Below are 26894 nucleotides of genomic sequence, written 5' to 3'. Positions count from 1 at the left end.
GGAGTCGCCCCGACGTCATGGGATTTGCTCAGCTAGCATACTACACGCCGTCTATAAGCATATGAAGAGATGAGCAAATTTCCATCACGGCGACAACGCGCAATCCGGGGTGACGCCCATTCGTTCAGCGTAGCATGTGAGTCCTGTCGAGGATTTGAAGATGGTGGACGGGAGGCTACGGCCCGCTTCACGGCAAGACGAGTTTAGCCGAGCTGAATAAGATGAGAATGGAAAGAACGATGGCGCGACGGGATGTCGAATCGGGAGCGGAGACTGTAAAATACGAAAGTCTCAAAGTGAATCGCTCGTGGCGGCTTCACCACCCAGTTCAGAAGTCTTGGATACCAGTTTCTCCTCGCTTTTGCGTGCCATGACTGACACGGCCATTTTGGTCGTCTTCCGCGTCGCTAGCCCAACTCGGATCTTCCGCATCAAACCATGCGTCCTCGGCGTCGCGTCTCTCCATGTCGTCGTATTCGTCGTTGTTATCGACTTGTGTGTAGTCGAAATCGTCATCATGACCGTGAACAAAACGTTCAGTCAGAAACTCGGTCCATCTATCCAGCCCATCCTGCTTATTCTGTGTTTTGGAAAGATCAGATTCTGTGGTGAAGCTTTTGGCGCAGTCAATCTTCTCAGCATCACCGCCAATAGCTGAAGACTTGTTGAGGTCGGCAAGGCGGGCCTCTCCCCTTAGCAACGACTCCTCTAAAACACGGGAGTAGCTTTTGGCTCGGCCATCTGCCTCTCGCTCTGCGGGCGTCTGAAATCTGCGGACCAGGGTGTCGTAGAGAAGAGGATCTAGAATGCTGTTATTATGAGCGTCTCTCGAAACGTAGATGATATGTGGCCGTGTGAATAACGCGATAGACCGACCTGCTAGCTGGTGTTCTGAGTTTTGGAAGTATTGGGGATTTCTGGTGAGAAATTCGCGGCGGCGGTTGTGGGAGCGGATATGGTTGGATTTGGTGGGCGGCCTTGGAGGGCGTGGGACAGGCCTATCATACCGTTGTTCTGTCTCTTGCGGTTCGACGCACATGATGGGCAACACTTGCTGAGCTCCAACGATGGGCTATTGTGATACGAGGCTGAACTTGCAGAACCGATGGATATGTCATTATTTAGTTCAGTATTACCTATGTCGAAGGTGAAGTGGGTCATGTCGGGTAGGTAGGAACCTTAGTGTCAGGTAGGTGCCGACAGCTGTGAGCGTAGGTACCTTACCTACCTTAGGTACCCGACATTATACCTTGGCCGCCCAGGTACTAGGACACTCACTACAAGTTAAAGTACGAACGCTTGTTGTTTATCTTGGCCAGGAAGTTGTCCTCGAATTTCACATGGTATTCACTCATTGACAAACTCACGAAGTGGTCATATTCAGTGTGGTATGTCGGAACGCCGTTTGGGGATTCGCACGCACGGGCGCGCTGGCGTGCAAGATCTCGATGAACAACAGCTGGGCAAGTCGGAACTGAGGCAACCAGGGATAAGAGCGCCAATGAGGATAAGGGGGGAAAGGGGGTGGGTCGACTGCAGCACGAAAGATGGCGGCCAGGTGTGGGAAATGAAGGAGGAAAGCAGGCTTTTTGCCATTGTATTGACTGTGTCCGTACCGTTCCTATTCGTGAGTATGGCCTAGAGTGCTACTGTTGTCACCTCATCTATGGGTTGCGATTTTCCCCAGTTGCCAACGATAGACCTTGCGTTACTGGCAGATTTGGCATCGTCGACTCGTCTAGGTAAGGTACCTTAGCAAACTGGGCTACCTAAGGTTAGGTGCCTCGAATTCGTTACCCACGTACGTTGTCTGTCGGGGGGGCCTCGTCCTGGACCTGCCCGCCTTACCTTTGGCCTACTTATTGAATCCAAGGCTTCTGCTTCATGGCTGAAGGCTCTAGTCGAAGTCCAGGAAGGTAATCATCATTTATCCCTTCATATGCCATCCACGCCGTCCTGTTCTCTCCGCTACCCCCAGTGTAAGGCCTGCCATTTCTCCAACTGCATCGTACCGATCCATATTCATTCGCCTCTTTCATTCTTCCTTTTGTTTTTTTTGTCCCAACCAACCCAACAACCCAGCTTTGCGTGTTCCACGCATACGTAGCATTTACATTTCTTTTGTGTCTGTCTCATTGCTACCGCGGTCCTGGACGAAGCGTCACCGAGACCAAAGTCACAAAAGACCCAACCTTGTAACAATTATTATCAATCCATCAATCCACCTGATCACCACCAAACAAGAGTATATCACCCGCCACCGCCACACGCCGCGACGCGACACGACACGACACATACGGTTTACGGACCCCAGCTGTGCCGCACCTGCTCAACTGCTCACCTGCTCTGCTCATCCGCCATTTCCTCCTCTTTGCAGCCCAACGCGACTTCAGCTCTCTCGCCTGGGAGTTGCGCCCTCCCTCGCACTGGATGTGAGCTTCTATGGGTGCTGCTGGTGATATCAGAGCTCGCCTTAGGGCCAAATTCATCCGAAGAAACTCGGCCGCCCCCTCGCTAGCATCCACAAACGGCACCAACGGCGATGCTCACAGCTCGCTCACGCGGCAATCCTCGGCCGCTGGAACCGCCTCCAGCTCCCAACATCTGCACCAGCCCCATCACCAGCCCCAGTCTCAGTCCCAGCCGCACACTCCATGTCCTGGCAGCCCTGAACCTGGCGCAGACCACCCGCTGCTGCAGAGATTGAAGGCGGCAATTACGCTTACCACTGCCCATGAACCACATGATAAAGACGGCCATGAGCAGCCGCCACCACAACCATCGCCTTCGCAGCAACAAGAAACTGAACACCTACATCATGTCCATCACCTCGGCCAGGACGAGAGCGTTCATGCGCCTGAGAGCAGCCCATCTTTGGTGACGGAGGGTTCCGCTGACAGTACGGACGAGCAGCGGCCCAAAGAAACTGGAGACAACTCGGGTATGGGTGCCCACAAGCCACACACCAACGCTGACTCGGCCGCGCTGGTGTTACCTGCACCTGCACCTGCTGCTGCCGCTGCCGCTTTTGACCGACGTTCAGCTAGCGGCGACCTTGGACCGACAGGAAACGATCTGCGCCCATCAACGAACACTACCGTGACCACCGCTGCCAACACCATTAATCTCCCAAGCATTAATGAGAATCAGGCCTTGCCTGCCGCTGCCTTGTCGGAACCTCACGCCGTCGACGAACATAAGCAAGACCAAAAGCCATTTCCCCTGCTGCCGCAATCCCCACCCCCTCCAACTGTAGTCGTCGAGGCTGACCCTGCCCTTCACCACAACATCGACCGTCTTGGCCCCCTCAGCTATGCCATCGGCACCTCGACGCCACTTGTTGCCGCCGTCCTACCGACTTCACCATCGTCGCCCAGGCCAGACGGTCCTCCTCGCCGCCAGAGCCTCCTGCCCAATCGCCAGACTGCTCTAATCCGCACCTTGCTCGACGCCGCGCAGACGAACCACGAAGTCGATCCCTCCGCAGTCGAAGCGTTGCTTCCTATCAACGGAAACATGGTCACCCGAAAGGTTTGGGTGAGGCGCCCTGGTGCCTCTCCTACTCTCATTACCATCAATGAGGATGATTTGGTCGACGACGTGCGCGATATGATTTTGAGAAAATACGCCAACTCTCTGGGCAGACACTTCGACTCTCCCGACCTCACATTGCGCATCTGCCCACGGGAGCAGAGGCAGGACCGCCTACTAGGCCCCGAAGAACCCATGGGTCGTACCCTCGATGCGTATTTTCCCGGCGGTCAAACGGTCGACGAGGCTCTGGTCATCGACATACCCAGCAGACGTACACCGAGGCCTTCTCCTCGGGCCCCAACCCATGCCACCGCTGTCTATTACGCCGATGAGGGTAGGCCATCTGAGGCTGGCGAGGGTTATTTTCCTCCTGTAGGCGCGCTTCCGTCACCCAATTTACCCGTTCCGGTCGTTGCTCCTGCCACCACCGTCCCGGCACATCCTCTCCATCCCGCCCATCCCGTACACCCACACCTACCCCACGCACATTCTATTGCCGTGCTCGGCACTGGCCAAATACCACCTATCCCTTCTCCAGGAGGCACACGTTCTCGCGCATACAGAGAAAGACCCGAACGCCCGCGATTGGGGAGAACCCATACGTCCTCTCCGACCATACTAAACGTCGCTAATGCCCAATCCATGACTGCTGCCGCTACTGCGGCGAACCACGCCTCACACGCATTTCACCCAAGATTGCCGCCTTCAAGGACGCACTCGAACGCATCGGAGCATTCGGCTACAGCACCGGTGGCACCGCCACTTCCAACACCACCTGCTCCAGAAGTTCAGCAGGTGCAGAGAGTGGCAACTCCTCCGCCAAGAACAGCGTCGCCTCGTCCGGCAAGTTCTCGGCCGAAGAAGACGAAGAAGAACATGGATCATCCAACTCTGCCAGCCGGCATACTGAACGGCGGGGTGCCGCCTATTAACGTTCTAATTGTTGAAGACAATCCAATCAACCTCAAACTGCTTGAAGCGTTCGTCAAGCGTCTGAAGGTGAGGTGGAAGACGGCCGTCAATGGCCGGGACGCCGTCTCCATGTGGAGAACTGGCGGTTTTCATCTCGTCTTGATGGATATTCAGCTTCCCATAATGAGTGGGTTGGATGCTACCAGAGAAATTCGGAGGCTAGAACGAGTCAATTCCATTGGCGTCTTCTCCTCCTCTGCTTCCAGTGTACCGGAATTGACGAATGGAGAGCTGGAAGAGAAGGATCGTTTGACGAACATGGAGCTCTTCAAGAGCCCGGTCATCATCGTTGCCCTAACTGCCAGTTCCCTTCAAAGCGACAGACATGAGGCGCTGGCTGCTGGTTGCAACGATTTTCTTACCAAGGTATGCATTCGCCATTTGGTTTTCGCACTCGTTTCAAGCTAATGCTGATACTTTACTCAGCCAGTCAACTTTGTTTGGCTCGAGAGGAAAGTCATGGAGTGGGGTTGCATGCAGGCTTTGATCGATTTTGATGGCTGGAGAAGGTGGAAAGACTTCAGTCAACAAAATGACGACACTGAAGCGGCCAAGAAATCTGCCGTCTTGAAAACGAAGGCAAAAAAGAATCGGCTCTCGATGACATCAGTTCCAGCATAATGGCTTTTTAGGTTTCGTGTGGCACAGATATCCAGCAAGAGTTCCGCAGCGTACTACCGAAGTAGCCAACAGAATCTTGGACTGGGGCCAGATGGTATTGGAAGTAAAGACACAATTCCAAGGGAACCAACAGAAGGAACACACCGCTCGTAGCGTTTCCATGGCGCATGGGTTGGGCTTAACGTCTACGCAGCTAAATATGAGGGCTACACGACAGATCCGCAGGCCATCCCCTTGATGAGGGGTGACGGAATAAGGGAATACGCGGGAATTATTTACAGGGTGAGACCGGGTGGTGCAAGCACTCAGGAAATAATGATAATAAGGAAACAAACGAAGCACTCTGTATATTGGAATATGATCAAAAGCATCGGAAGAGTTGAAGGCACGCAGTTTACGATCGGTCTATGGCGTTCCTCTGCACTCATTCGAACGGAAATGGCCAGCTGACTAAGGGGAGAGGGGGCGGGCATTAGCTGGATGACTAAGGCAACAAAGCTTTTCCCCCAGGCCTGGTCCGTGCCCCAGCTCCGAAGAAAACGAGGGAAAATTTGGGCACGAACCGACTTTTCCTTTCTCCCATCACAATTCTCATGTCTCGACACCGTCTGCACTCCAATGATCTCACCATAATTGGCGAATCTAGGTGCGCATCTGCGGCCAGACGACTTTGATCACAATGCCTCCACGAACCGGCTCGTCATTGTCGCCACTGACCGTTGGCGCCAAGTGGTGCGATGCTCAACTGAGCAGAGCGTCACGATCATGTCCTGCTGCGCAAGTCTCTTGTCAGTTTTCCACAACGTCGCAGCAGCTCAGAAGGTCAAAGGCGCAGCACAGTCTCTACCGATGGCTGAAGGATCCTAAAGGCGGCATGCTGTTTCGCGACGCTCCTCAGAATGGTCCGAAATACGTGGGATCGCTGCCAGACCAGCCTTTTCCTCTGAACCCTCTTTTCAGAAGCCAGTCTGTGTTGAGCGAGGAACTCAGGGAAGAGATTTACCATCGAGTCAAGACGAGCAAACACTCGCTCAAGACGGTATCATCTTCTCTGGGTGTCGATGTTCGCCGAGTTGCTGCGGTGGTGCGCATGAAGGAGATGGAGAAGCAATGGGTTGCCGAGGTAAGCTGGGCTTTTTTTTTTTTTTTTGGTCTTTACCCAGTTCCCCCGGGATCAACAAGCATTCTATGATGATCAACTTTCCAAATTCGATTAGTCTTGAAGACGCACTACATGGTTACACCTTTGGCACTGCGAGCCTCTCTGATTAGCTACACTATCTCACTTCGCAACATTTCTGGAATCTGCGCAGACAACCTGCTGACAACAATCAAACAATAGAAGAAGCAGCTAGCTACACCCTATGCTAAAGCGGTTCTGGGCATGCTTCCCCAGACCATCTTGAGGAAGGAGGCTCAAATTCCCCATGAACCAATCAATGAGATTCACGTACACAAGCTCACGATGCAGCAACTATTCGTCCCCGTGTCCGAGTCACGTCAATTCAACAGAGAGGACGCGGCCAAGGCATTCCACAGGAACATGTTATCCGCCGACCAGCGATCACCTTTAAAGGAGCTTGTGACAATGAGGAAATCAATAGACAGCGGCGTGAAGCCAGCTGAGGCGTTCGAGAAGTTTCAGGAGACAACTCGAGCTGAAGAAGACAGGCTCATTGAGAAGGAGAGGCGGCGTCTGGAAAAGGCGGAGGAAGAAACGACACGCGTGGACACTGGTCGCTTTGAGTTCAGATTCAAGGAGATGAACGTCGAAGCCGCTGGCAAGGACGGCCGTGGCCGCAAGGCTGTGGGCTGGAGATATGGTGTGCCTTTCTATGACCGCAAGAAGGGAGAGTTTAAGCTCCCCACATCGGTACCATGAACACTCAATTTCAATATGATCTGAGTAGTCTCCGATACCAAGGCACGACGTGCTGGCGAATGGCTATTCGCTACAAGAACGAGGGAGCCACAAAGGCCTGGTTAGTGCCATTTCCAACATTGGCGTCGGTCTGACAGAGTACCGACGGCTGTAACTACCTACTGTATGTATACATGTAACTGTATGACGTTGATTCAGCGAACGGGCAACTCGAAGGAGTTCTCAAGCCCAAAAAAGACTATCATATTCATCAAAGCAAGTACTTGGTGTGCGAAACCCAGTCTACAACACGGTGACCATCTGCAACATCCACGATGAGGTTCTTGCGAATCTGCTCTATAGCCTTTGACGAGAGGCGACATCTTGTCTGCACAAATGACTCGACCGACCCGTACTCATGGCGAATCAGTTTGAGAGTGGAAAGCATGTTTTCCTTGCTGAGGGTTTTCAGAAGTATCAGTGGCGGTTTGGCACAGCTGGGGTAACAAATGATCTATCGCATACCGGGACCCGATCATGCGGCGGGCGCCTTCGGGATTTCCCTTCATGGCCTCCGTGGTCAGCAAGTGGTTGACCAGTTCTTCTTTACGGTCCTGCAATCCAATGTCGGTCAGGCTGTACTCGTGGGCCACAACATCGTCTGAGACGCCGCAGAGGCTGAGAATGAGTGCGCAGATAACGCCCGTTCTATCCTTCCCAGCCGTGCAATGGATAAGCAACGGCGTCGGAATCTCCGGGGTGGCGAGGTGAGACAGAATAGTCCGAAAGGGGTCTTGAGGATGATCCGGCCCTGAAGCAGCGCGCAGAATGTCGGCGTAGGCTTTGGTGAAGCCCTGTGGCCACGTTTTAGGTTATCAACTTCGACGAGGTGAAGATGGCCAGGGAAGAAGTCGAGCGGGTGGTGGGGGGTCCGACGGCCTTCCAGACGTAGACTTGGGACTCTTTACTCACCTCGGTGCCGTTACTGGAATAGTTCTGGTAGCGGAGGGCGATGGCCTCGGGGCCGTAGTCCTGGTCCTGGAAGACGGGGACGAAAACACGGGTGGCGCCCGGCCATTCGCGGACGTCGCAATTGGCGCCTGCTTGCGCGAGGCGCTTGAGCTCGACGGCGGAACGCAAGTCATAGACGTGGGTGATACCGATGTCCTGGAGAAGGGCGACGCCTTGGTCCGTTAGGCGCGAAGGCTCTGCGGAGCGGAAGACAATGCCCGGTCTCAGGATGCGGCCCGGCTGAGAGTCAATCGGGTAGCCGCCAGCATCGCGAAAGTTTGGGAGACCAGGAACGGGTATAAAGGGCGGCTTGGGCAACTCAGCCGCTTGGAAGTCGGATGTGGCCCCGTCAGACATTGTGCGACATAGGCAAGATATCTGCTAGGCGGTGACAGGTCGTTGATGTGATACAAAGCCACTAGTGTGACAGAAGTGTCAACATGGCGATGGCAGCACCGCTGAGCTGGAGAGATGACATGGACGACGGAAAGAGGCTCCGGACCGGGCCGAGCGTTGGAGCGCTCACCGGTCAGGCCCATATGTCCCGAGGTCCAGTGTGTAGGTGTATGTGCGTCGGATTCCCCAGCGCTGGAAGGGGGGGCCGGGGGTGTCGCGCGCGGGCATCCGAAGCCCTGTTGGTATTTTCTTCGACAGACCTTCCGAAGCTCGGCAGGACCCTGGGATCCGACCCTGCCTGCGAGTCTTGAATACCGGGCGGCTGTTGTGTTGTCACTGGAGGCTCGACCGCATCTCCATGGCTTGACGAGGGTTAGATAATAGTGCGTCCAATGATTTACTGCCACAAGGAGTGCTTTCCCAGGTGTTCTGCATCGTGGCCAGGTCTACGTGCTACTTGCCCGGCTTACGGTGCTGTACTAGGTGGCAGAGAGCGAATCACTCACTCAAGTCGGTTCCTGAGTTACCTAGGTTAGAGAGACTTTGAACTGACGGAGCCGGATGAGCTTCTGCCATCTGCCCATGCCACTCGGGTATTAGAAAAAACGACCGGTTTTTGAGCGTACCTTTTTGCGCCTAGTACACCAGCGTAGCCCACCTTCTAACTACGATAATTATTGGTATTAAATTAATCTTTAGAGAGTAAGTTGTTTTCTGAATATTCTTTTATTATTTTTCTGTTTTATCTGAGGGGAGGCCTAAGGGTTGAAGCGAGGGGTGGTCCAGAAAGCGGTCGATTATTCTGATACCCGAGTGCCATGTGCCATCCAGCAACCTAGCATAGTACTATGTGACCTGAAAGCTTGAGCTTGGGCCAACAGATGACAGTCCCCCTGTCATCTGCGTGTGCTGCTCTTGCGTCTTCCATTGGCTCACAATGCACAAGGGGCACGCCAAGTGCGTCATAGGGGACCATTTGAGAGGCGCCATCCAAAATTGCTTACCTTGAAGTCACCAACCAACCCAGGCCTAGGTCTGGGCCTGAGACCTTCGAAATGTCAGGGCACTGGGCACCGACACTCAGGGCGTCAAAGCAAGGACGACATCAAGATGCCGATCAACCTGTTTGGTGTTGGCTAGCGTTGAATGGCACGATAACTCCTCACATGAGGTAACCTGGCATCGCCTTGGAGAGGTCACGACCCGTTCGCGACCTCCCCTTAGCGCCTGCAAGACAAGACACCCTCTGCATTGCCCTAAAAGCCCTCCCTAACCCAGCCAGTCCCCTTTGTCCACTTCCGCAATTCTCCTCCTTCATCGTCATCCCCAGCCACCGTTGAATCGCCAGCAGTCATACGCTTTTAGCGCCGCCTCCGTCGAAACTCCGTCAAGCATCCGTTGAACCTCCAAACCCCGTTCCGTAATCGGCGACCTGCCCCGAATCCTCCACCAGCATTCAAAATGGGCCTTTTTGGCATGGCCGCGAGCTATCTCGCCTTCACCGTCCTGCACTTCTTCCAATTCGTCCTGGCCATCACCGTCTGTGGTCTGTACGCCGTCGATCTGCAGCGCGCCAGAAACGAGGGGGTATATGTCGACTCTAAATGGGTACGAATTTCCTAGCATCTCTGGGGGAGGAACGGATGAATGCTCACACACGCCCGATAGGTTTTCGCTGAAGTGGTCGGTGGCCTCTCCGCCGTGACGGCCCTTCTTTACTGCGTCCCCTTCATCCTACGATTTGCCGCCACCTTCGTCTGGGACTTCATTCTTTTCGTCCTTTGGATTGCTCTCTTTGGACTCTTTGGTAATGTACGTTGCCTGACTAGCTAAACTGCCAGACATTGCCTCTGTCTGCTCTTGTTTCGTGTATACTTACCTCGATCGATAGATGTATATCAAGGAAAATGCCGAGGGCGATAAAGATATTCAGCGGATGAAGAATGCAGTATGGGTTGACTTAGCCAACGCACTGCTCTGGCTCATCAGTACCCTCGCTTCCGCTGCCTACTGGTGGAGTCATCGGGAACGTCGTACGCGCTTCACTGGCCGTGGCAAAGTCTAGAGGCCGCGCAGGGAAACCTCCCGTGCGAGCATTTCCAATTGGCGCATCTTGTGAATGTCCGTACTTGGACGGACGGTTGTGCTGATGTTTTTTTTTCAGTCCTCCCTCCATCAGCCTTTGTCCAATCACAATAGCAGCTGCAAATGCTGGCGTTTGGAGTTGTTTTTTTTGCAGATACGATACCAGAGCCTCAATGAGGCTCAGCAGGCTTAGATAAATAACCAGCCCGGGCGTTGCCACATTGATGGCGAACGGGTTTCTATCAGCTTCTAGTAAGGAGTCTAAGTTCCATCGAACGCGCTCGATGCTCGTGACAGAAACACTCAGGCATGTAAACGAGGACGAAGTCAACGTAGTGCAGGTGCGGAAAAGCAGAGGGTGATCTGAAGATCCGCAGAAACGGAATGATAGCGATACGTGTTGGACCCGTCGCCGAATGTTCACCGCGCAGCTCTGGAGGGGTCCAGAGAACCCCGGAGCCATGGACGAAGATTAGGCGTGACAACGAACACCGATGCATAGTATGCAGTACATCGAGGAATCGCACTGATGCTAGTGTGAAGTCGCATGCTTATTGCGTCTCATCGTCGGCAACGAGACTCGTTCGATATCATCAGGCAAATTCATTGACACTGATCTGGTCCGGAGTAGGTACGTCATGCCCGCCCGGAGGTGTTCCTCCTGGCTCTCCGGGGAACGTCCCCTAGCACGCCGTAGTGAGGTCGATGAGTTCTGCCCACATGCCGCATTGGTCACTGGCGACCTGCAACTTTCTATCAGGGGGCTGCCAACCTAGTGGTGTCGCTGGTCGTTATCCCCGTTCTGTCCTCTCGACTGCATGAAAGCCCCACAACTCCGCTTCGAGCAGGGCAACCCCATGCCACTCGAGTGACGTAATGGCCGCAAAGCCGTGGTCAACATTTGAGCGCACGAATACTTAGCACACGACGCTCATTGACGCCCTGAGGTGAAAGATTAGCAATAGCAAGCATGGCGCGGTTCAGGAAAATGCAATTGAAGCTATCGTCAACGTCTACAATCGGCAATTACAGCACGGCAATCTCCATTTGTAGGCACAGGAAAGTAGAAGAGCTGGACGTGAGCGCCACACATGGACCCCAATATGCTCCGAACGTGCGAACCTGGCGGACAAGGCTCGCAGTCCGAAGTCACCGTGTGCATGTTTCAAGTCGGCAGAGCTTTGCTGTGCTAGTAAGAGTCGCAGCCAGGTTCCGTGCTGCTTGACTTAGCCGACAAAAACCAGCAGCATAGCACAGAATAGTAATACTGACTTCTTGGCTGAGGTACCGTACCTACCTCAGGATACGAACCTCTAACCCCACCAGCCGCATGCTGCATTAGCAGCCTTGGAGGAGATGGGCGTTGTGACTATCCGTAATACGCCCACGTATTCTGCCCCCTCAACCCCAAAACCCCTCCCGCTGATGGGGGAAGAACAAGCAAGGGATTCCGACTCTTACCCAACCTGTTGAACTTGGTAGCGATCGGCCAAGAGATCAGCGCTCCGCATCTTGTTCCGGCCTCCAATGCGCACCGAAGCTTGGATGTACGAGTGGGTTGGCTGGCCACAATTTATAAAGGAGCCAAGCTCTAGTGATGCGAAAGTACGGATAAAGGGTCCTTCCTTCGTTGTAAGGTAAGATGTCTTAACTACTTGACTGACCTTAAGTAGTGTACTTCCTGGACCCGCACCATTCCACTCAACGACCTCCTCGGTACACTTCAGTGGTGGTGTTGCTATCTATCCACTAGCCATTCAGTTAATTGAAGCCCCACATGAACGTCCACCGGCTTGGGCCGAGAAAACGTGAAGCAGTCAAAGGGTACCTCGGAAGACACAGAGATTGAGGTGCGCCTCGGGAGTGAAAGAGAAAACTGCTACTGTGCTATAGTGTGGCCGGTCATAAGAACTCCGGTCCCGGGATGCAAACCCTTGTATGGCCAGCCATAAGTATTTGGTGGTTAAGGGCCCTCTCACTTGCAGTACCCTGCGCAAAGCAGCAGAATCAGCGGCTCCGGCGGCTACCATTAACGGGCCTTGGGAGAACTGCAGATGTTTCATCTCTCAAAGGGTCAGAAGGCTTTGTGTGAGGTATAGTACTATAGGTGTGGTTATAGAAGGATGGATTGCTAGTATAGGACCTAATAAGGTCGATATAGCTATATATATATATATACTTATGTAATGGGGTTAGCTATAAATTAAGCTTGTAATATACCTCTCTTTAAAAGTATTAATACCTTTATTAGTATTAATCTATATTCCTACTAAACCTATTTAAAGCTATTTTTAGATATCTAAATCCTATCTCTCTTTTTTAATTACTTTTAATCTATAATTTTTATAATCTTGTAATTATTACTATTTTATAGTAATTATAATTTATTAATTCTCTATGCTAATCTTATTTTTTAGTAGTAATAAGTTTAATAGTTTTAGTTCTAAACTAAAACTAAATGATTATAAATAGAACGTTTAGTGAAATTAAATTAATAGATGTATTAATAATAATCTAAACTAAAATACTTATATAAAATAAAATACTACTTATTAGATATTAGATTATATTCCTAGAGAATCTTATTAATAATAAGGGATTTGTCTTTAGCTAGAATTAATAGGATTAGTAGTAACTAGTAACTTTAAGGATCTAAATAAGTTATTAGTTCTAAATAGTTAATAGAGATAATATTATAGATTTTAAAATAAAATAGAAATTAAAATTTATAAATAGTATAATCAATACGTTCTATAATAATAAAAAGGCTTATATAATATTATCTATATTTTAATCCTAAAATTACTACTTTAGGGATATTATATCTCTTATATAGTTGTAAATAAACTTTATTATAGAGATTAAAAAATCTAATAATATTAAGTTTATAGTTATAACGCAGCCTTTCTATAAAAAGACTATACTAAAATTCACCTTATATATAGGTATAATTCTAGAAATACTATATAGGTACTTTAACTTATACTCTCTACTAATTAAAGAAAATAGTATAGAAACCCTATATATTTCTCTTAGTAAAGAAACCTTTATATAAAGTTAAACACGCGCTCTAACTAAATAGATAAATAGAATAGTAATAGTGCTAGCTATATAGTGTGAGGCTAGTAATAGTAGCGCTATATATAGTAAAGCTAATTATATTTAAGCTAAATAGGTTACTAAAGCTTTTATAATAATATTATTATATAAGAGATAACTTTTTAACTAAAGAGGTTATTAGAAGTGGTTTTTATAACTAGAAGTATAAATACTCTACTATATATAAGGCTTTATACTTTTCTCTTTTCCTTTTCTTTACTTTTAAACCTATATTAATAACTTATCCTTATAACCCATTCTAAATCCTAAAGTATCTTTATAATATTTATACTATATAAAGAATATAAGAATACTAATATTATATTAAATATACTTTTTTAAAAAAGATAGCTAGGATTACTTACTACATAGTATAATATCTATATATTAAGTAAAGCTTTTAGCTTTAGTAAGCATTTTACTCTAATTAGGAGCGCTTTATTATAGTAATATTAGATAGAGCTCTTGAGAATGCCTCTAAAAAGAACCCTCTCTACATTATAATTAAGGTAATAAATAATCTAATAGTATATTAATAATTATAATAATATTTTATTATAAATATAAAGATTGAAATAACGTTATAAATAGAGATCTTAGTGAGTAGAAATTAAATAATATATAGTTATAAATTATAGGATATTAATAGTAAGATATTATTAAATGTAAAGCTTTTAATAATCCTATTAAATAGTAACTAAGTTAATATAGATCTTATACAATTAAATTTAAACTATAATTAATCTAAATAAATAAGCTATAACTTAAAACTTAAAAGTAAATAGAGATAATATTAAAACGTAAATTTAATAGTTTAGATTATATATTCTATCTAGCTATCTATTTATAAGTAATAAGTAGTTATATAAAATAAAGTTATACTAGTTTTATACTAAATTAATTTCTATATTATAAATAGAAACTTTAAATCTTAATTAGAGATAATAATCTTAAGAAAACTCTAATTAGAAAATATTAATTAGTATCTAAGTTAAATACTTTATATCTTTATGATATCTATAATTTTACGTAGTATAATAAAGATATTTTATAAATTATAACTAAAGCTATATTTAAACTTTCTTGAAATAGTAGTAATATTAATATAAAATTAATTAAAATTATATAGTAAGAGTAAAATAGTAGTAAAATAAGTTATAAGTTACTATAAGCTTTATAGTATTAGATCTAAAAGATTTAATATTATAAGTATCTAAGTCGATATTTCTATAGTTCTTTGAAACTATTAAAGATATAGTATTAAGATATAAATTCTAATAGCTTATTGTAACTAAAATAATTACTATTATAAATTAAATTAAAAATATTACTAAAATAGAATTAAAGGATATAGAGATATAAGATATAATTAAAGTTTATTTTCTAGAGAAAACTACGTTTAATCTTAAATAGTAACTTAGTATAGTTATTAGTATTAAGTTTTATATTCTAATAGATTTCTTTAAAAATCTTCTATTAAACTAAATTAGTTTCATAGCTAGATTAAATCTTAATCTTAAAGTCTAATAAGATTTCTACTATAACAAAAGCTAGTTATATAATTAGATCTAATTTTAATAGAATATTAGTAACCTTAATTAGCTCTAAAAGTAAGTAGTTAAATTTATTAATAAGTAGAAGTTAGATTAAATCTATATAGATTAAATTATAGATAAATAGTTATTAATTAGCTTTAGCTGTAAAAATAATATCAATTAGGCGATTATTTAGAAAGATATCTAAAGCGCTAAGCGTATTAAGTATAATAATATTATTAATATGAAATCTACTAAGTATATCTATTAATATATAACATTCTCTTATAATAATAATTATAATATAAAAGTAATAATAACGCTTAACTTATTTTAATATTCTATATAAAATAAACTAATAAAGTTTAAACTATAGAACTTTATGTAAAAATACTGTGTTTATTATAACTTATAACTATAATATTAGTTATATAAGTACTTTATATAATTAATAGTTTAGTAAGTTATATTTAAGGTTATCTTTCTCTTGATTTTTCTTTACTAAAGGATAGAGTATTGCTTACTATAGTACTATAGTACTATATACTATATATAGTTATAATATATAGTATACTACATCAAAACATTCAGTATTACTACTACACTATATATTACTATAGTAATAATATACAATATACTACTTACTATAAATTATACTATATTTTAGCTATAATATTATATATTAATATTAATATTAATAGGTTTTTAATAACTAATTATTACAGCTTATATTTAATTTAATATTAAAAAAACTATTAAGATATATTTACTAGTTAATTAATAATATAATATTATATATATATTAATTATTAATAATAATATACTATAATTAATTATATTATAACTAATATTATTAATAATAATTATCAGTTAAATAACTATATAACTTAAAACCATTATTAAATTATTAATAATTATTTAATTAGAATTAAATAACTAGTTTTTTAAGTGTAGTATATAGTATTATACTACATTACTACAGATTTAAAAATGGGGCTAGAGTATACTATATACTATAGAAAGTGGGGTTATAATATACTACAAAAATAATTTTAATACCATAACTACACTACACTATATATAGTATATAATATACTACGTAGTTATAGTATTACTATACAGTACTTATTCATGCTCTGCTAAAGGATATAACTTGCTAATTATAATAATAAGAATTGTTATAATATATTACTTCCCTTCTTATTATCTATATAATTAAATATTTATAAATACTTAAGATTATCACCGTTTATTATAATATAAGCCTATCTATAACCCTATACTATATAGGCGTATATACTACGCCTTTAAATACGCTTATACTTATGCTAATAAATAGATTTTAAAATCTAGAGGTATAAGAGATAACAACAATAGAAAAGTAAAAATATATAGTTAAGAGGTTAAGAGAGGTTATTAAGTTATAATTAAAGTAAGATAATTATTATATTTAAGTTAGTATTAAATAACAAACTATAGTTAGTAATAAGCTCTCTTGATAACGTTTAATTAATTAAAATAAAACTTTTAATATAGCTAATTCTACAATTTAATAATATTCATATCTAGTTCTTTCTCACTAATATAGTAAGAGAAGAAATTCATACTTAATTTGCAACTATAGATATACTATTTTGTACTACTACTATAAAGTATAATACTATAGATATAGTATAGAGGGATAGATTATTAGTATGGGACCTGATGGGGTTAATGCAGCTATGCATATATATACTTATGTAATAGGGGTGGCCGTAGGCCAGGCTCACACTTTGAGTACTCTTTTGCGTACAACAAGGTATGATTACGGGACATGGGAGGTTACGTGCGGGGTATACACGGGGGAGAACCTCAGTCGCTGGGTGACCTTTCGGGGCAGACATCCTGTGGCTGGAAAGAGCGCAGGCCTCCAATCATGGCGCTACGATAGTACTGCCTATAGAGCTCCAGCATGGTTTTGTTGCTGTCCATACTCAGGCAGGCTTGGCCGCCACGCCGCTTGCACGCTCAGTGACGATCAACGCCAGAGATCGACAGCGGCATTTCCAGACCAGACACCAGGATGAAATGGATGGGAACGTGGGTGCGCTGCTGTGAACGGATGAGGTGATGCCGAGTGCGATCAAATGTCAGCTAGGCCAGCTTCACCGATACTTCGCAAGACTCCTTCTCACAGATAGGTACCCAATCATCTTGGACGACAATGTCGCAGCCCAATCAAGAAGTACGCAGCAAGTACCTAGCTCCTCTCTTTTGGAAAATCGGGCACCTTGTTTTCCCCAATGCAGCAAGTAGTCAGTGAAGCAAGCCACCGACAAGGACCCTGAGGTGGACCCCTTCTTTTCCATGACTTTGATGTATCGGATCACCACCCACACCGCCGCATAAGTACGTTGTGGTAGGGAGGGTTGGAGGTAGATACCATGGAAAGTGCCTAATAATGGAGGCAACCAGGTTATGTGCCGCCACTCTAGTGTTTGTTGAGGCAGTATCGACTTCAGGGAGGAAAAGAAGAAGGCTGCAGAGGCTGTTGTCAGAATGGATTCGATAGAGCCAGCATTCAGTGCCATCTCTCAAGTCCTGATGCTCTGGCTCTGGTCCAAAGTGAAAAGAGGCCAGGAACAGTGCAAATGGCAGTGGAGGACATCACCACCACGTCCTTGCTCTTCAAATTCCATCCTACGCATATTTCCAGGCGAAAAATCAATATCCAATCCTCCCGGCATCTCGGCTCCGACTCCAAGACCAGACAGACCAGACCAGACCAAAGCGCTTGCGCTACAGGCGACTTGGCATTAATTCCAACTTCTCCACGCATGCAAGATCGACCGCCAGAAGGACCACCGGACGACAGGGTGAAAGGATGACTGGGACCCATTTGCCGCAACGCCCAAGTCGACGCTGCCAACATCCACATATCCACATAAGCCATTTACACTACCTCCCTACCTCGCCCGCCCATATTTTGCCCTTCCTGGTCTCACTCCAATTTCTCCAAGGACATCGTGATAAGAGCACAGCATCCTCGATAACGGCGACGAGTCGGCCCCGTTTGCCAATCCGATTTTCAAACGCATCTTCTTCGACCGCGATCGAACCTGGCAGCCCGACAGGAACGTTAAAATACAGCGTCGGCCGTCGTGGACAAGCATCTAGTACGCCTTCGTGCCTTTCCTGAGGGGCATGGGCAAGCCGTTTGAAGAAGGTCCACGATCAGGTTCCGAGAGGGAGGAGCAGGACGGACGGGGACAAGCATCAACAATGGCGAACCTGGGCCGTTCATTCAAGCCGCCAGCCTATTTCTCACGGACGAGACGGCCAGCAATGCCTGGACGGACCTTGTCCAATTCTTCAGACGTGTCGGTGGCCTCTGCCAGCTCTCGATCTGACGACCACTGCGACCTGCTGATGCCTGGACTCAACACGCCGGCGCAAGAGAAGACGGGATTTGATAGTCTCAAGTTGACGTCGGCGCCAGAAGTACGCTCCTCGAGAGGCAAGTCGCAGCGTTTTGTTTCGTCTACATTCTCCCACTTGATTTCCACCATTTATTTGCTATTCTTGGGCTCAAATTATTGATCCATCTATGTTCGACTTCTCCGGCACACCGTTCCCCTCGTCTTTGCAGCCCCGCCTGTCATGTCCCCAGGTTGACCTTGGTCACAACGCTCCCATATGCCATCTTCTAGTCTGTATCATGTTCATTCTGTTTCTAATCCCAATCGAACTATTTCGGGGCCGATGCACTGACTGGCGGGGCTGGCCGTTGGTCATTGCAAACCACCCGCGCGGGGGTTGGAAGCCCCTCCTCGACGGGACGCCACCAAGTCAGCTCGTGCACGGGTCCGGCGGCTGGGACGCAGGCCCTCGGAGGGCATTGGGAATCGCAGTGCAGGGTACCTTACCTTACCTTACCTTACCTTGAGCGCGCGCTCTATGGTAGTTTGTCGCCACCTCAGATACATAACCCTTTACCCTTAATTCCATCCTCCAAAGTCTCCTTGCTAGCTCGCATTACCCCAATACCGTTGTGCCTCCTTTTCCCGTCCTACAAGTGTTGCACGGTATCTTGGGAGCTGGCGCAAGTCAGCCGCCAGTCGCGGTCCAGCGCGGGGTTGACTCCGAACACCAGTCAAGCAGTTGTCAGTGGTTGGCGGGTTGTGACTGGTGACCACCTACATTGCCTACCTTACTTAAGGTAAGGTATTCATCAGTCCGAGCAACGTGATACTGTGGCACCGTGGACACGGCAGAGCACCTCAGGGTGGTAGCGCTTACTTGATGGACGCCGTCCCGTCAGACCAATCCAGCTGGCCGATACCCGCTCGTTGCGTTACTCGCCGCGTGGGCCTTTTGGGAAAAAATCGTGTCTAGTGCCTTTGTCAAGGCACGATCAAGTTACAACCTGAGCGTCCGGGGTATCGCAGAGTGCGAGCTCCTTGGGGGCAATGACAACTGGGCCTTCTAACAAGAGCGCTTCATTTACTTCAGGGCACCGCCGCCTGGTGTATAATGGCATTGCGTGCAGAGGCCAATGGCTGAGGGCTGAGGGTGCTGCGCTGGGTTGGCTGCGTTATTCTATAACGCTCGCGGAGGGGGGCTCTCGCGCTGCTTGGGCCGGCATGCGACCCCTCACAGGCCCTGTGCCAAGTGCAACTTCCACACATGCGGTACATATTTTTGGCCATTGCAAATTCCATGGCTGGACCCTGCACCCATCGTCATCATTCGCAGTCATTCTGCGCTACGGACGGGTCATCCCCGGGCCTAAGCCCTTTTCTACATCCTTCTCGTCTGTCTCGCATGGCTTATGGGGACCCTTCAACGTTGCGTCATGTTTTTTTGCCCTTCACGCAGTATTATGCTTTCCTCTTTTTCTCAATTTTATTTAAATTTTTTCTTTTTCCCTCTCGCCCCCGTTCGATCCAATATCCCACGTTTCCCTGCCCCGCCGAGGACTAACTTGTCGATTACTTAATAGGCGAAAGATCCGCGCCTTCCCAACTTGATCTTACATCCCTTCAAGCCATCAGACATACCAGCAGCCGCCCAATTGGTATTGAGCTGCCGCACTCCCCTCGGAAGATCAATTCAGCACCTACGCACACACCGCCTGAACCTTTGTCTGCCCGCGGAGACGTTTATGGGTATGTGCATACACCGCCTTGTCCATTCTGAAATCCGGCCATCGAACGGGTGTAAATGAGGACCAAAACAACTGATTGCTTGTTCGTAGTGGCTACTTTCCGCTGCACGAAGATCCGAAAGCCCGAATCCATCGTACTCATCCTTTTCATGCCGACGGCGGTCCGCTCCGACACCGCTCTGTCTGCCTGACACGCGATTCCTCCTCACACGTCGAGCCTCACGGCACGCCTTTGCCCATACTCATGGCGCCATCATCCCATCTATCGCCCTCGATGGCTCTTGAATCCGATCCGTCACGTTCCAACACTCCCGTCGCCTCGTATCTACCCAGCGGCATACACGATACTCCACTGCCAATGGGCAAGTATTATCCATCCAACTACGAGAGCCGAGGAAGCCAAGATCCGACGAGAATAGGCCCATCTGCGCCTCCCACTCGGGCATCATCCACGAGATCTGAAGGCCACATCCCGACTCGTGAGGGCTTCAGGTCCTCGAGACAAGATTCTGAGGTCCGTCGCAAGCTTCAGCAATACCAACGAGACATGATTGCGCAAGCGAGGTTGGCTGCGAGCGAAGTGCTGGGTGGCGCGGCAAGCCAGAGCAATGTAACCTCTAGCTCCACTGTGACTTTGAATGGGGTACCCTTGACAAATCTGCACCAAATCGGAACGACCGGCTCTCACAAACCAATTTCTCCAAGACTACTGCCCCTTGGAAGTCCCGGCCCCGTCACGCCCATGAATCTCGAGGGCGAGGATGTTGGTTATCTGGATCGGGGCCGCGATAATGAAATTGCCCGTGTCTTGCGGGCGGAAGAGGAGCGCATTCGTCGGGAAGGGGCGACTTCTCCGGCAGTGGAGACAGGTCCTCAGGCTTTTTAAGTGGCGAACAGCCGATCGGAGGGCAGAAAGTCCACGTCGGACCGGAAGAGCAGATGGCGTCGCCAAAAAAAGAAAAGAAGGGAGAAAAAAAAAAAAAAAAACAGTGGAAAAGTCAGAGGCGAATAGCGTGGCCGGACACGATCGTTTTATGGTTTATGATACCCTCATGGTTGCTAGGTACAGCTTTGCATCAGACCAAGTTGGTCTTCATCGCGTGGCCTATATTGCTTCATTCGTATCATGTTTGGGCAGTGTGCCTTTGTGCACATTCCCATTTGGAGTTGGTGGTTGGTTATCTTGTACAGAAAGGATAGACGGGCATTGTATTTAGATACTGACACAACACAAAATCCAAGGTGCGTGGTTTTCAACTTGCCACCAGCCACGTGTGAGTTGACTTTGCGCTTGCTCCTCTACCACTTCATCCCCTTAGTTGCGGGGTCAATTTGATTAAACACGGAGACGTCCTAAATTTCCTGTGCCTGATACGTTACCTCTGTACATATACTTATATCACAAATGACGGCGACGATAACAACGACAATAGTAGTCTAAGAACGGCGATGACAGTAGAGCGCCGTAAAGGAAAAGTAGTCGTTCTCTAAATACAAATCCAGGTACCAATATGATAGGTAAGTCTACCCTCCGGAATAAGAAAGCTAGTTGAGCGATTACTACATCGTTCCGTAGATGCCATCCAGGACCATTTCAGATATACCCAATGGGCACGATCTGTCCAGATGACATGCATCGCGTAGCCTCAGCAGTCGCAAGTTCTCTTACAACAAGATATCGGAGGAAACATGGCTATTGGCATTTTCGTTCAACTACCATGTAGGCATGCTTTGACATGAAACGTAAGACATAGTCCCTCAAGCCGCCTTGCAGTAGTTGGCAGGAAAGCTGCCCTTAATTCCCCCAAGTTCCCCAATCCACCAATCTTGATCGGTCTGCGTCTTCTTGACAATCTTAATCCTATCCCCTTCCCTAAAACTCAAGTCGCCCGGACCACCGGCAAAATCATACTGTGCCACTACGAAATCATCGGGCACCTGAACTCGCTTAGCCGGCGGCGGTGGCGGTGGTTTCTTCTTGCCTGCAGCGATGCTACCATTGCCTGCCGAAATTCCTGACTGGTGACCAAAGTGTTCTGATTTGGAAGTCGTGTATGCCGGTGATACTCGAGAGGCACCTTGAGGGCTTCCAAGTGCTGTGGCCGTTGTGAAGTCAGTTGGCAAGCCGAGCTGAACACGGGATGCACTTGTGCTCCTTGGCTGGGGACTCGGCTGAGGAGACGGGTCGCGAGGGGGCGCAGGCCGCCCAACCGAATTAGAGGAAGGAATTCGCACAATTCGAGGTGTGGGGGTGGTGGCCTCGCCGCTCGACGTCATGCCTGATGGGGTCCGCGAGTAAGGACTGCGAGCTGACGATGTTGGATTGGGTTGACGCCAGGCCCTGCCGTGGGCTATGCAGCTTATGGATTCTACTTCCTTCCTAATGGGCATGAACGCAGAGGACCACGTCGAAACCACCTGCTCCATTGGAGGCGGTGGGGACGGGAAATCGTGGTCCTCACAGTAATTGTGCAGTACTGTGTAGTACAAGCCAAGAAGCCTGTTTTGTATGCAAACATGGGATGCCAGAAGGTGGGGGATCAATGTGAAAGTGGCTTCGACAATGGGCGGGAGAGCTTCGCGAAGGTGGGTATCTGCGACATTGAACTCCTGCAAGAGTGAATTATTAGCGGTTGTGACATCGCCTGTGCAAGTTTGGTCATGAGGTAGCTCACCTCCGAAGCACAAGACATGTCGAACTCTGCTTTGGACAGCGCTGCATCCTCCTTGGGCGTTCTTCCAGTCTTCTTCTGTAGCTTCTTCACCTTGTCCTCTGCCTTTTCATAATCAAGCCTCTTGTTCTCACGCTTCTTAATGGTCTTCCGGATGGGTTGCAGATAGTCGCGGGCCTCGGTAGCAGGACGGATGACTTGGGCGTCGATGGCTGCGACTTCTTCAATCAACTCGTCTTTGAGATCAGAGTAAGCTTCACGGAGCTTGAAAGTTCGGTCGAGTTGCTGTTGAGGGGTAGCAATGCTAGGTCGCCCATGACCTTCGGTAGCACCGACAATGGGATCGTACAACCCTTCGTATTCCTTGACGATGGCCCACTGAGTAGTTCCGACAGCCACCCAAGAGTCACGAAGCTGCTTGGTATTTTCGATGATCTGTAGCCCGGTGACAAGACGTTAGTTGACTGGGTGGCCAAAGGAGGGCAATGAAGTTTATGTAAGGCAGTTGGCGTTTGTATGTCAGTGTGACGAATATGAATGAAAAACATGGTGGCAAGAGTACCTTCCCCAGCAGATTGTCTGCGTCTTCGTAGTCATGAAGAATTGCGGCGATTTTGGCATTGTCACCAGGGCTCTTGTTCATGAGCTTTCCGAATTGTCTATGCATGGACTGCATTTTGCTCGGGGGAGCGAGAGGGTAGATGTGATCAGGCGGGGTATTTCACACGTAGGAATGAACATATGAGTTGATCTGGTGCTTGTCTCTCAAGCCAGCACCACCTGCAGTATGGCAGGAGGAGTAGGAGCAGGAGCAAACAACAACACGGGCGCAGCTGTAGTCGGGGAAGCGCGTGGGTGTCGCGCATAGGCGGTGTTGCGACGGCGGCGGTGTATAAAGTGAGGTAGAGGGGTTTGAAGGAGGGGACGTTGAATAATATTTGAGGAGTTTGCCGATACGATGCCTACCCGGACCTGACAGTGACACTGAGGTGAAGGTGGGCGGGACATGGGGAGAGGACAGGCCACAGGAACAGGGACAAGGGCAGGGACAAGCGGACACCCAGCAGAGCAGCGGCTCGGTTGAGATGTCTAGAGCGTAATCGCACGGTCACGGCGTGCCTCACGTCCAACAGACGAACATCCGTACTTTGCTAGGTAAGGTATCAGGTATAACGATGCATCAACCAACAAGACTTGGAGCTGAGGAAGGATGTTTACGCAACCCCCGGCGGTGTGAGCCAGCCTTGGAACCTTGTCAGGCGCGGAAGCCAACCAAAAATAACGTAGCGTCCCAACCCTCTGCCCTGAGGGGGTGCTTAGCAGGCCCTGCCCGGCAGCCGGCACAAGTACGGTCCTGGGCGGTTTGAGGCTTGATGGATTTCCACCCTGACAAGACACTTTCATAAAATGAGTCCAGCCACCTCCTTCAAGGGCGCTGCGACCGGAACAAGATGGGACTTTATGTTTGCCGTCAGCCAGATTTGTGGTTCTGGCGCATCGCAAATCTCAGGGTTCCTCTTCTCCCTTAGAGCTGCATGGAGTAGCGAGCACAGGAAGGCCCTTGCGGGGCGGCCATGTTCGTCTTAAGGTTCCTCAGTGCGCCTGGGTGCCGTGTGTATTACCCTGGCACCTTACAGAGTACATTCAGCCGCAAGGCACACCTAGGTACCTACGGTAAGGTTTACCTAAGTTTGGTGGGTAGGCACTCTGGGTCACCTGACCTGGCGTGCCTATTTGCCGTCTCATGTCGCGTCGCGTCCTACCTATGTTTCCTAGGCCCCGTCACTTCTCATCACGGCCCAACACTCAGTATTCACCGTAAAGATAACCATGTTCCAATCACGGATATGGCGACCAGGATGCCTCTTATCAACCGTCATAGCCAGCCCTCGGGTCTACCGGCCTCTGCTCCGGTCCACGAGTTCATCTGCTTATTCACCCATGATCTGAAGCGCAAGCAAAAGCGTTGGCAAGATGGTCGCCTCAAGTTCCACACCTTTAACAAACGCATCATGGTGTATGATGAGAGGGGCAACTTCATCGGCGACATGCACTGGAACGAGGACTTCGCATTCGGCGAGGGCGAGGAGTTCAACCTGGAACGCGGCGCCGTCATTGTACAGGTCGCTGAATGCATTGGCACCAAAGACCAGGATCTTACCGACCTCCTCGACAAGAGAGCCCGAGACGTAGAGCAGCGTCATACTCACTTCTCTGCTGCCAGCTCACCCCTCTCTGCTGCTCGTCCTTCGCTGCTTCCCCTACTACAACAACAACAACAACAACAACAACAACAACAACAACAACAACAACAACAACAACAACAACAACAACAACAACAGCAGCAGCAGCAGCAGCAGCAGCAGCAGCAGCAGCGGCGGCGGCGGCGGCAACAACACCAAGCACAGCAACAACCGCATCCCCACTTCAAGCAACGCCACTTGGCCGATGTTTTCAACACCCCACGTGGACTGCAAGGAAGAGCGGTGATACCTACCACATCTCTCTACGAGGATCGCATAGCGGCCCAGGCTCCAAGCTCCCAGGACGAGGACGCGAGGCCAGCAAAGAGGAGGAAGAGGGACGTGTCGCCTCCGAGCAAGTCTGGCTATGCTCAGAATCTTTTCGGCACCACCTTGACTCTATCATCGTGGTCGGCCAGTGCATCCATCCGCAGCCAGCCACTGATAACACCCATCAGCGAACGAAGTCGTTCTGCTCGCCCCATCCGAGCAGCAAACATTGCCCATGAACCGTTGCCTGCTGCGGTGGATCTCACGATTGATGCACATACGCCTTCGAAGACCTCCAGCACCAGGGCATTCCAAAAACATCAGGCTGCTTTTGGTCAGCCCAGCGGAACTCGCAAGACCAAAGCTATCGCAGTCGTGAAACCCTGCGAAGTGTCGCAAGCAGACCCAGTACTGCGGGTTGATCAATTGCCCCGCAGCTCCGACGAGTTTCCAATATCAACAGAGCATCCACGGGAGAAGGGCACCCAATCTCAAAGACCAGATCGTTTCACTATAGACGAGGTTTCTTTCTTAGCGTCGACAATGACAGGCAATATGGCGCCGTCCCTGCGCGAAACCCAGAAGCCCAAGAACAAAAAGGCCCATCACAGCGGCCTCTGCCCTGGCAAGAGCAGCACGGATTCAAAACCGTCACGACGATCCACCGAGGATGCAGTCAGAGAAGGCGAGTGGACGAAGTGCGATGTTGTTTCCACAATTGCTGTCCAACCTGATACCCCAGACGAGCCCAAGGCAAAGCTACGAATCAAGTCCAGGCAGAAGCGTGGCTTGTTGATGGTATCAAACATGTCAAACAGAGCTACATCAAGAAGCCCCGCCGACTATGACAGAATGTCGGAACTTGATGCGACAACGGACAGAATGACGGTGGCGTGTGAAGATACTTCATTGGTCGTTCCCAGAGTCAGTTGCAGTCCTAATATCGAACAAGGTGATGACCTTCCAGTCACTGCAAAAGATCAGACGACACGGCGCAATCATAGAATGTCGATCGACTTAACAAGGAGTGGCGATGGGAATGATGGGCTGCAGCAACGGTGTGAGGGCCAGAATGACAACCAGTGGCTGCAGACATCTCGCGACATGGATACGGCGACCTTGCCCGACGCAGGTATGGTCTGTCGACACTCTCGGGGGCAAGGGGGCCAGTCTATGCGTGATGCGCATCAGGATACAGAAGCCTGGAGTGTTCATGTTGGGCCTCGACTGGCATCTCTTGGCCGGAGGAGCGTTAAGAGCAAGGAGATAATTGGTTCATTTGACCAAAGACAATCGCTATCGCGTGACCAATCTTCTGAGCCAGAGTCGAGCTTCTTCCAAGAGGTCAACAAACGAAAAAATGAAAGGGCACCCAGATTCTCAAACAACGAAGGAATCAACATCTTACAAAGTGAAGTACCGAAATCAACGAAAGGAGCTCGACTCGTC

General features: G+C 48.2%; 8 protein-coding genes across 8 annotated transcripts; 5 read left to right on the top strand and 3 right to left on the bottom strand.

Moving 5' to 3' along the window:
- Window positions 1–328: 328 nt before the first annotated feature.
- Window positions 329–1039, bottom strand: CGCA056_v012385 (uncharacterized protein; the record flags this gene model as incomplete). Its single annotated transcript, XM_037327629.1, has 1 exon — window positions 329–1039. One exon carries the CDS (start codon window positions 1037–1039, stop codon window positions 329–331), a length of 711 nt encoding a protein of 236 aa, XP_037174412.1.
- Window positions 1040–2442: 1403 nt separating this feature from the next.
- mcs4 (Response regulator mcs4) lies at window positions 2443–5127 on the top strand (the record flags this gene model as incomplete). Its single annotated transcript, XM_037327628.1, has 4 exons — window positions 2443–3906; window positions 4230–4452; window positions 4484–4872; window positions 4933–5127. 4 exons carry the CDS (start codon window positions 2443–2445, stop codon window positions 5125–5127), a joined length of 2271 nt encoding a protein of 756 aa, XP_037174413.1.
- A 679-nt stretch (window positions 5128–5806) lies between these two features.
- Window positions 5807–7009, top strand: CGCA056_v012383 (37S ribosomal protein S35; the record flags this gene model as incomplete). Its single annotated transcript, XM_037327627.1, has 2 exons — window positions 5807–6250; window positions 6470–7009. 2 exons carry the CDS (start codon window positions 5807–5809, stop codon window positions 7007–7009), a joined length of 984 nt encoding a protein of 327 aa, XP_037174408.1.
- Window positions 7010–7259: 250 nt separating this feature from the next.
- On the bottom strand, window positions 7260–8356 carry iphP-0 (Tyrosine-protein phosphatase; the record flags this gene model as incomplete). Its single annotated transcript, XM_037327626.1, has 3 exons — window positions 7260–7446; window positions 7514–7842; window positions 7961–8356. The coding sequence occupies 3 exons, from the start codon at window positions 8354–8356 to the stop codon at window positions 7260–7262; spliced, it is 912 nt and encodes a 303-aa protein (XP_037174409.1).
- Window positions 8357–9856: 1500 nt separating this feature from the next.
- Window positions 9857–10460, top strand: CGCA056_v012381 (uncharacterized protein; the record flags this gene model as incomplete). Its single annotated transcript, XM_037327625.1, has 3 exons — window positions 9857–10003; window positions 10064–10207; window positions 10287–10460. The coding sequence occupies 3 exons, from the start codon at window positions 9857–9859 to the stop codon at window positions 10458–10460; spliced, it is 465 nt and encodes a 154-aa protein (XP_037174729.1).
- A 9797-nt stretch (window positions 10461–20257) lies between these two features.
- CGCA056_v012380 (uncharacterized protein) lies at window positions 20258–20451 on the top strand (the record flags this gene model as incomplete). The annotated part of the gene is made up of 2 exons (XM_037327624.1): window positions 20258–20261; window positions 20351–20451. 2 exons carry the CDS (start codon window positions 20258–20260, stop codon window positions 20449–20451), a joined length of 105 nt encoding a protein of 34 aa, XP_037174730.1.
- Window positions 20452–22018: 1567 nt separating this feature from the next.
- Window positions 22019–23608, bottom strand: CGCA056_v012379 (Regulator of cytoskeleton and endocytosis; the record flags this gene model as incomplete). The annotated part of the gene is made up of 3 exons (XM_037327623.1): window positions 22019–22870; window positions 22936–23367; window positions 23495–23608. The coding sequence occupies 3 exons, from the start codon at window positions 23606–23608 to the stop codon at window positions 22019–22021; spliced, it is 1398 nt and encodes a 465-aa protein (XP_037174816.1).
- A 1183-nt stretch (window positions 23609–24791) lies between these two features.
- On the top strand, window positions 24792–26401 carry CGCA056_v012378 (Uncharacterized protein; the record flags this gene model as incomplete). Its single annotated transcript, XM_037327622.1, has 2 exons — window positions 24792–26338; window positions 26398–26401. 2 exons carry the CDS (start codon window positions 24792–24794, stop codon window positions 26399–26401), a joined length of 1551 nt encoding a protein of 516 aa, XP_037174815.1.
- Window positions 26402–26894: the final 493 nt, after the last annotated feature.

Source organism: Colletotrichum aenigma, assembly GCF_013390185.1.
Source record: "Colletotrichum aenigma strain Cg56 chromosome Unknown KSG_Cg56_contig08, whole genome shotgun sequence".
NCBI lineage: Eukaryota > Fungi > Ascomycota > Sordariomycetes > Glomerellales > Glomerellaceae > Colletotrichum > Colletotrichum aenigma.
The sequence above is the reverse complement of the archived record's forward strand: the minus strand, read 5'-3'. Positions and strand labels throughout refer to the sequence as shown.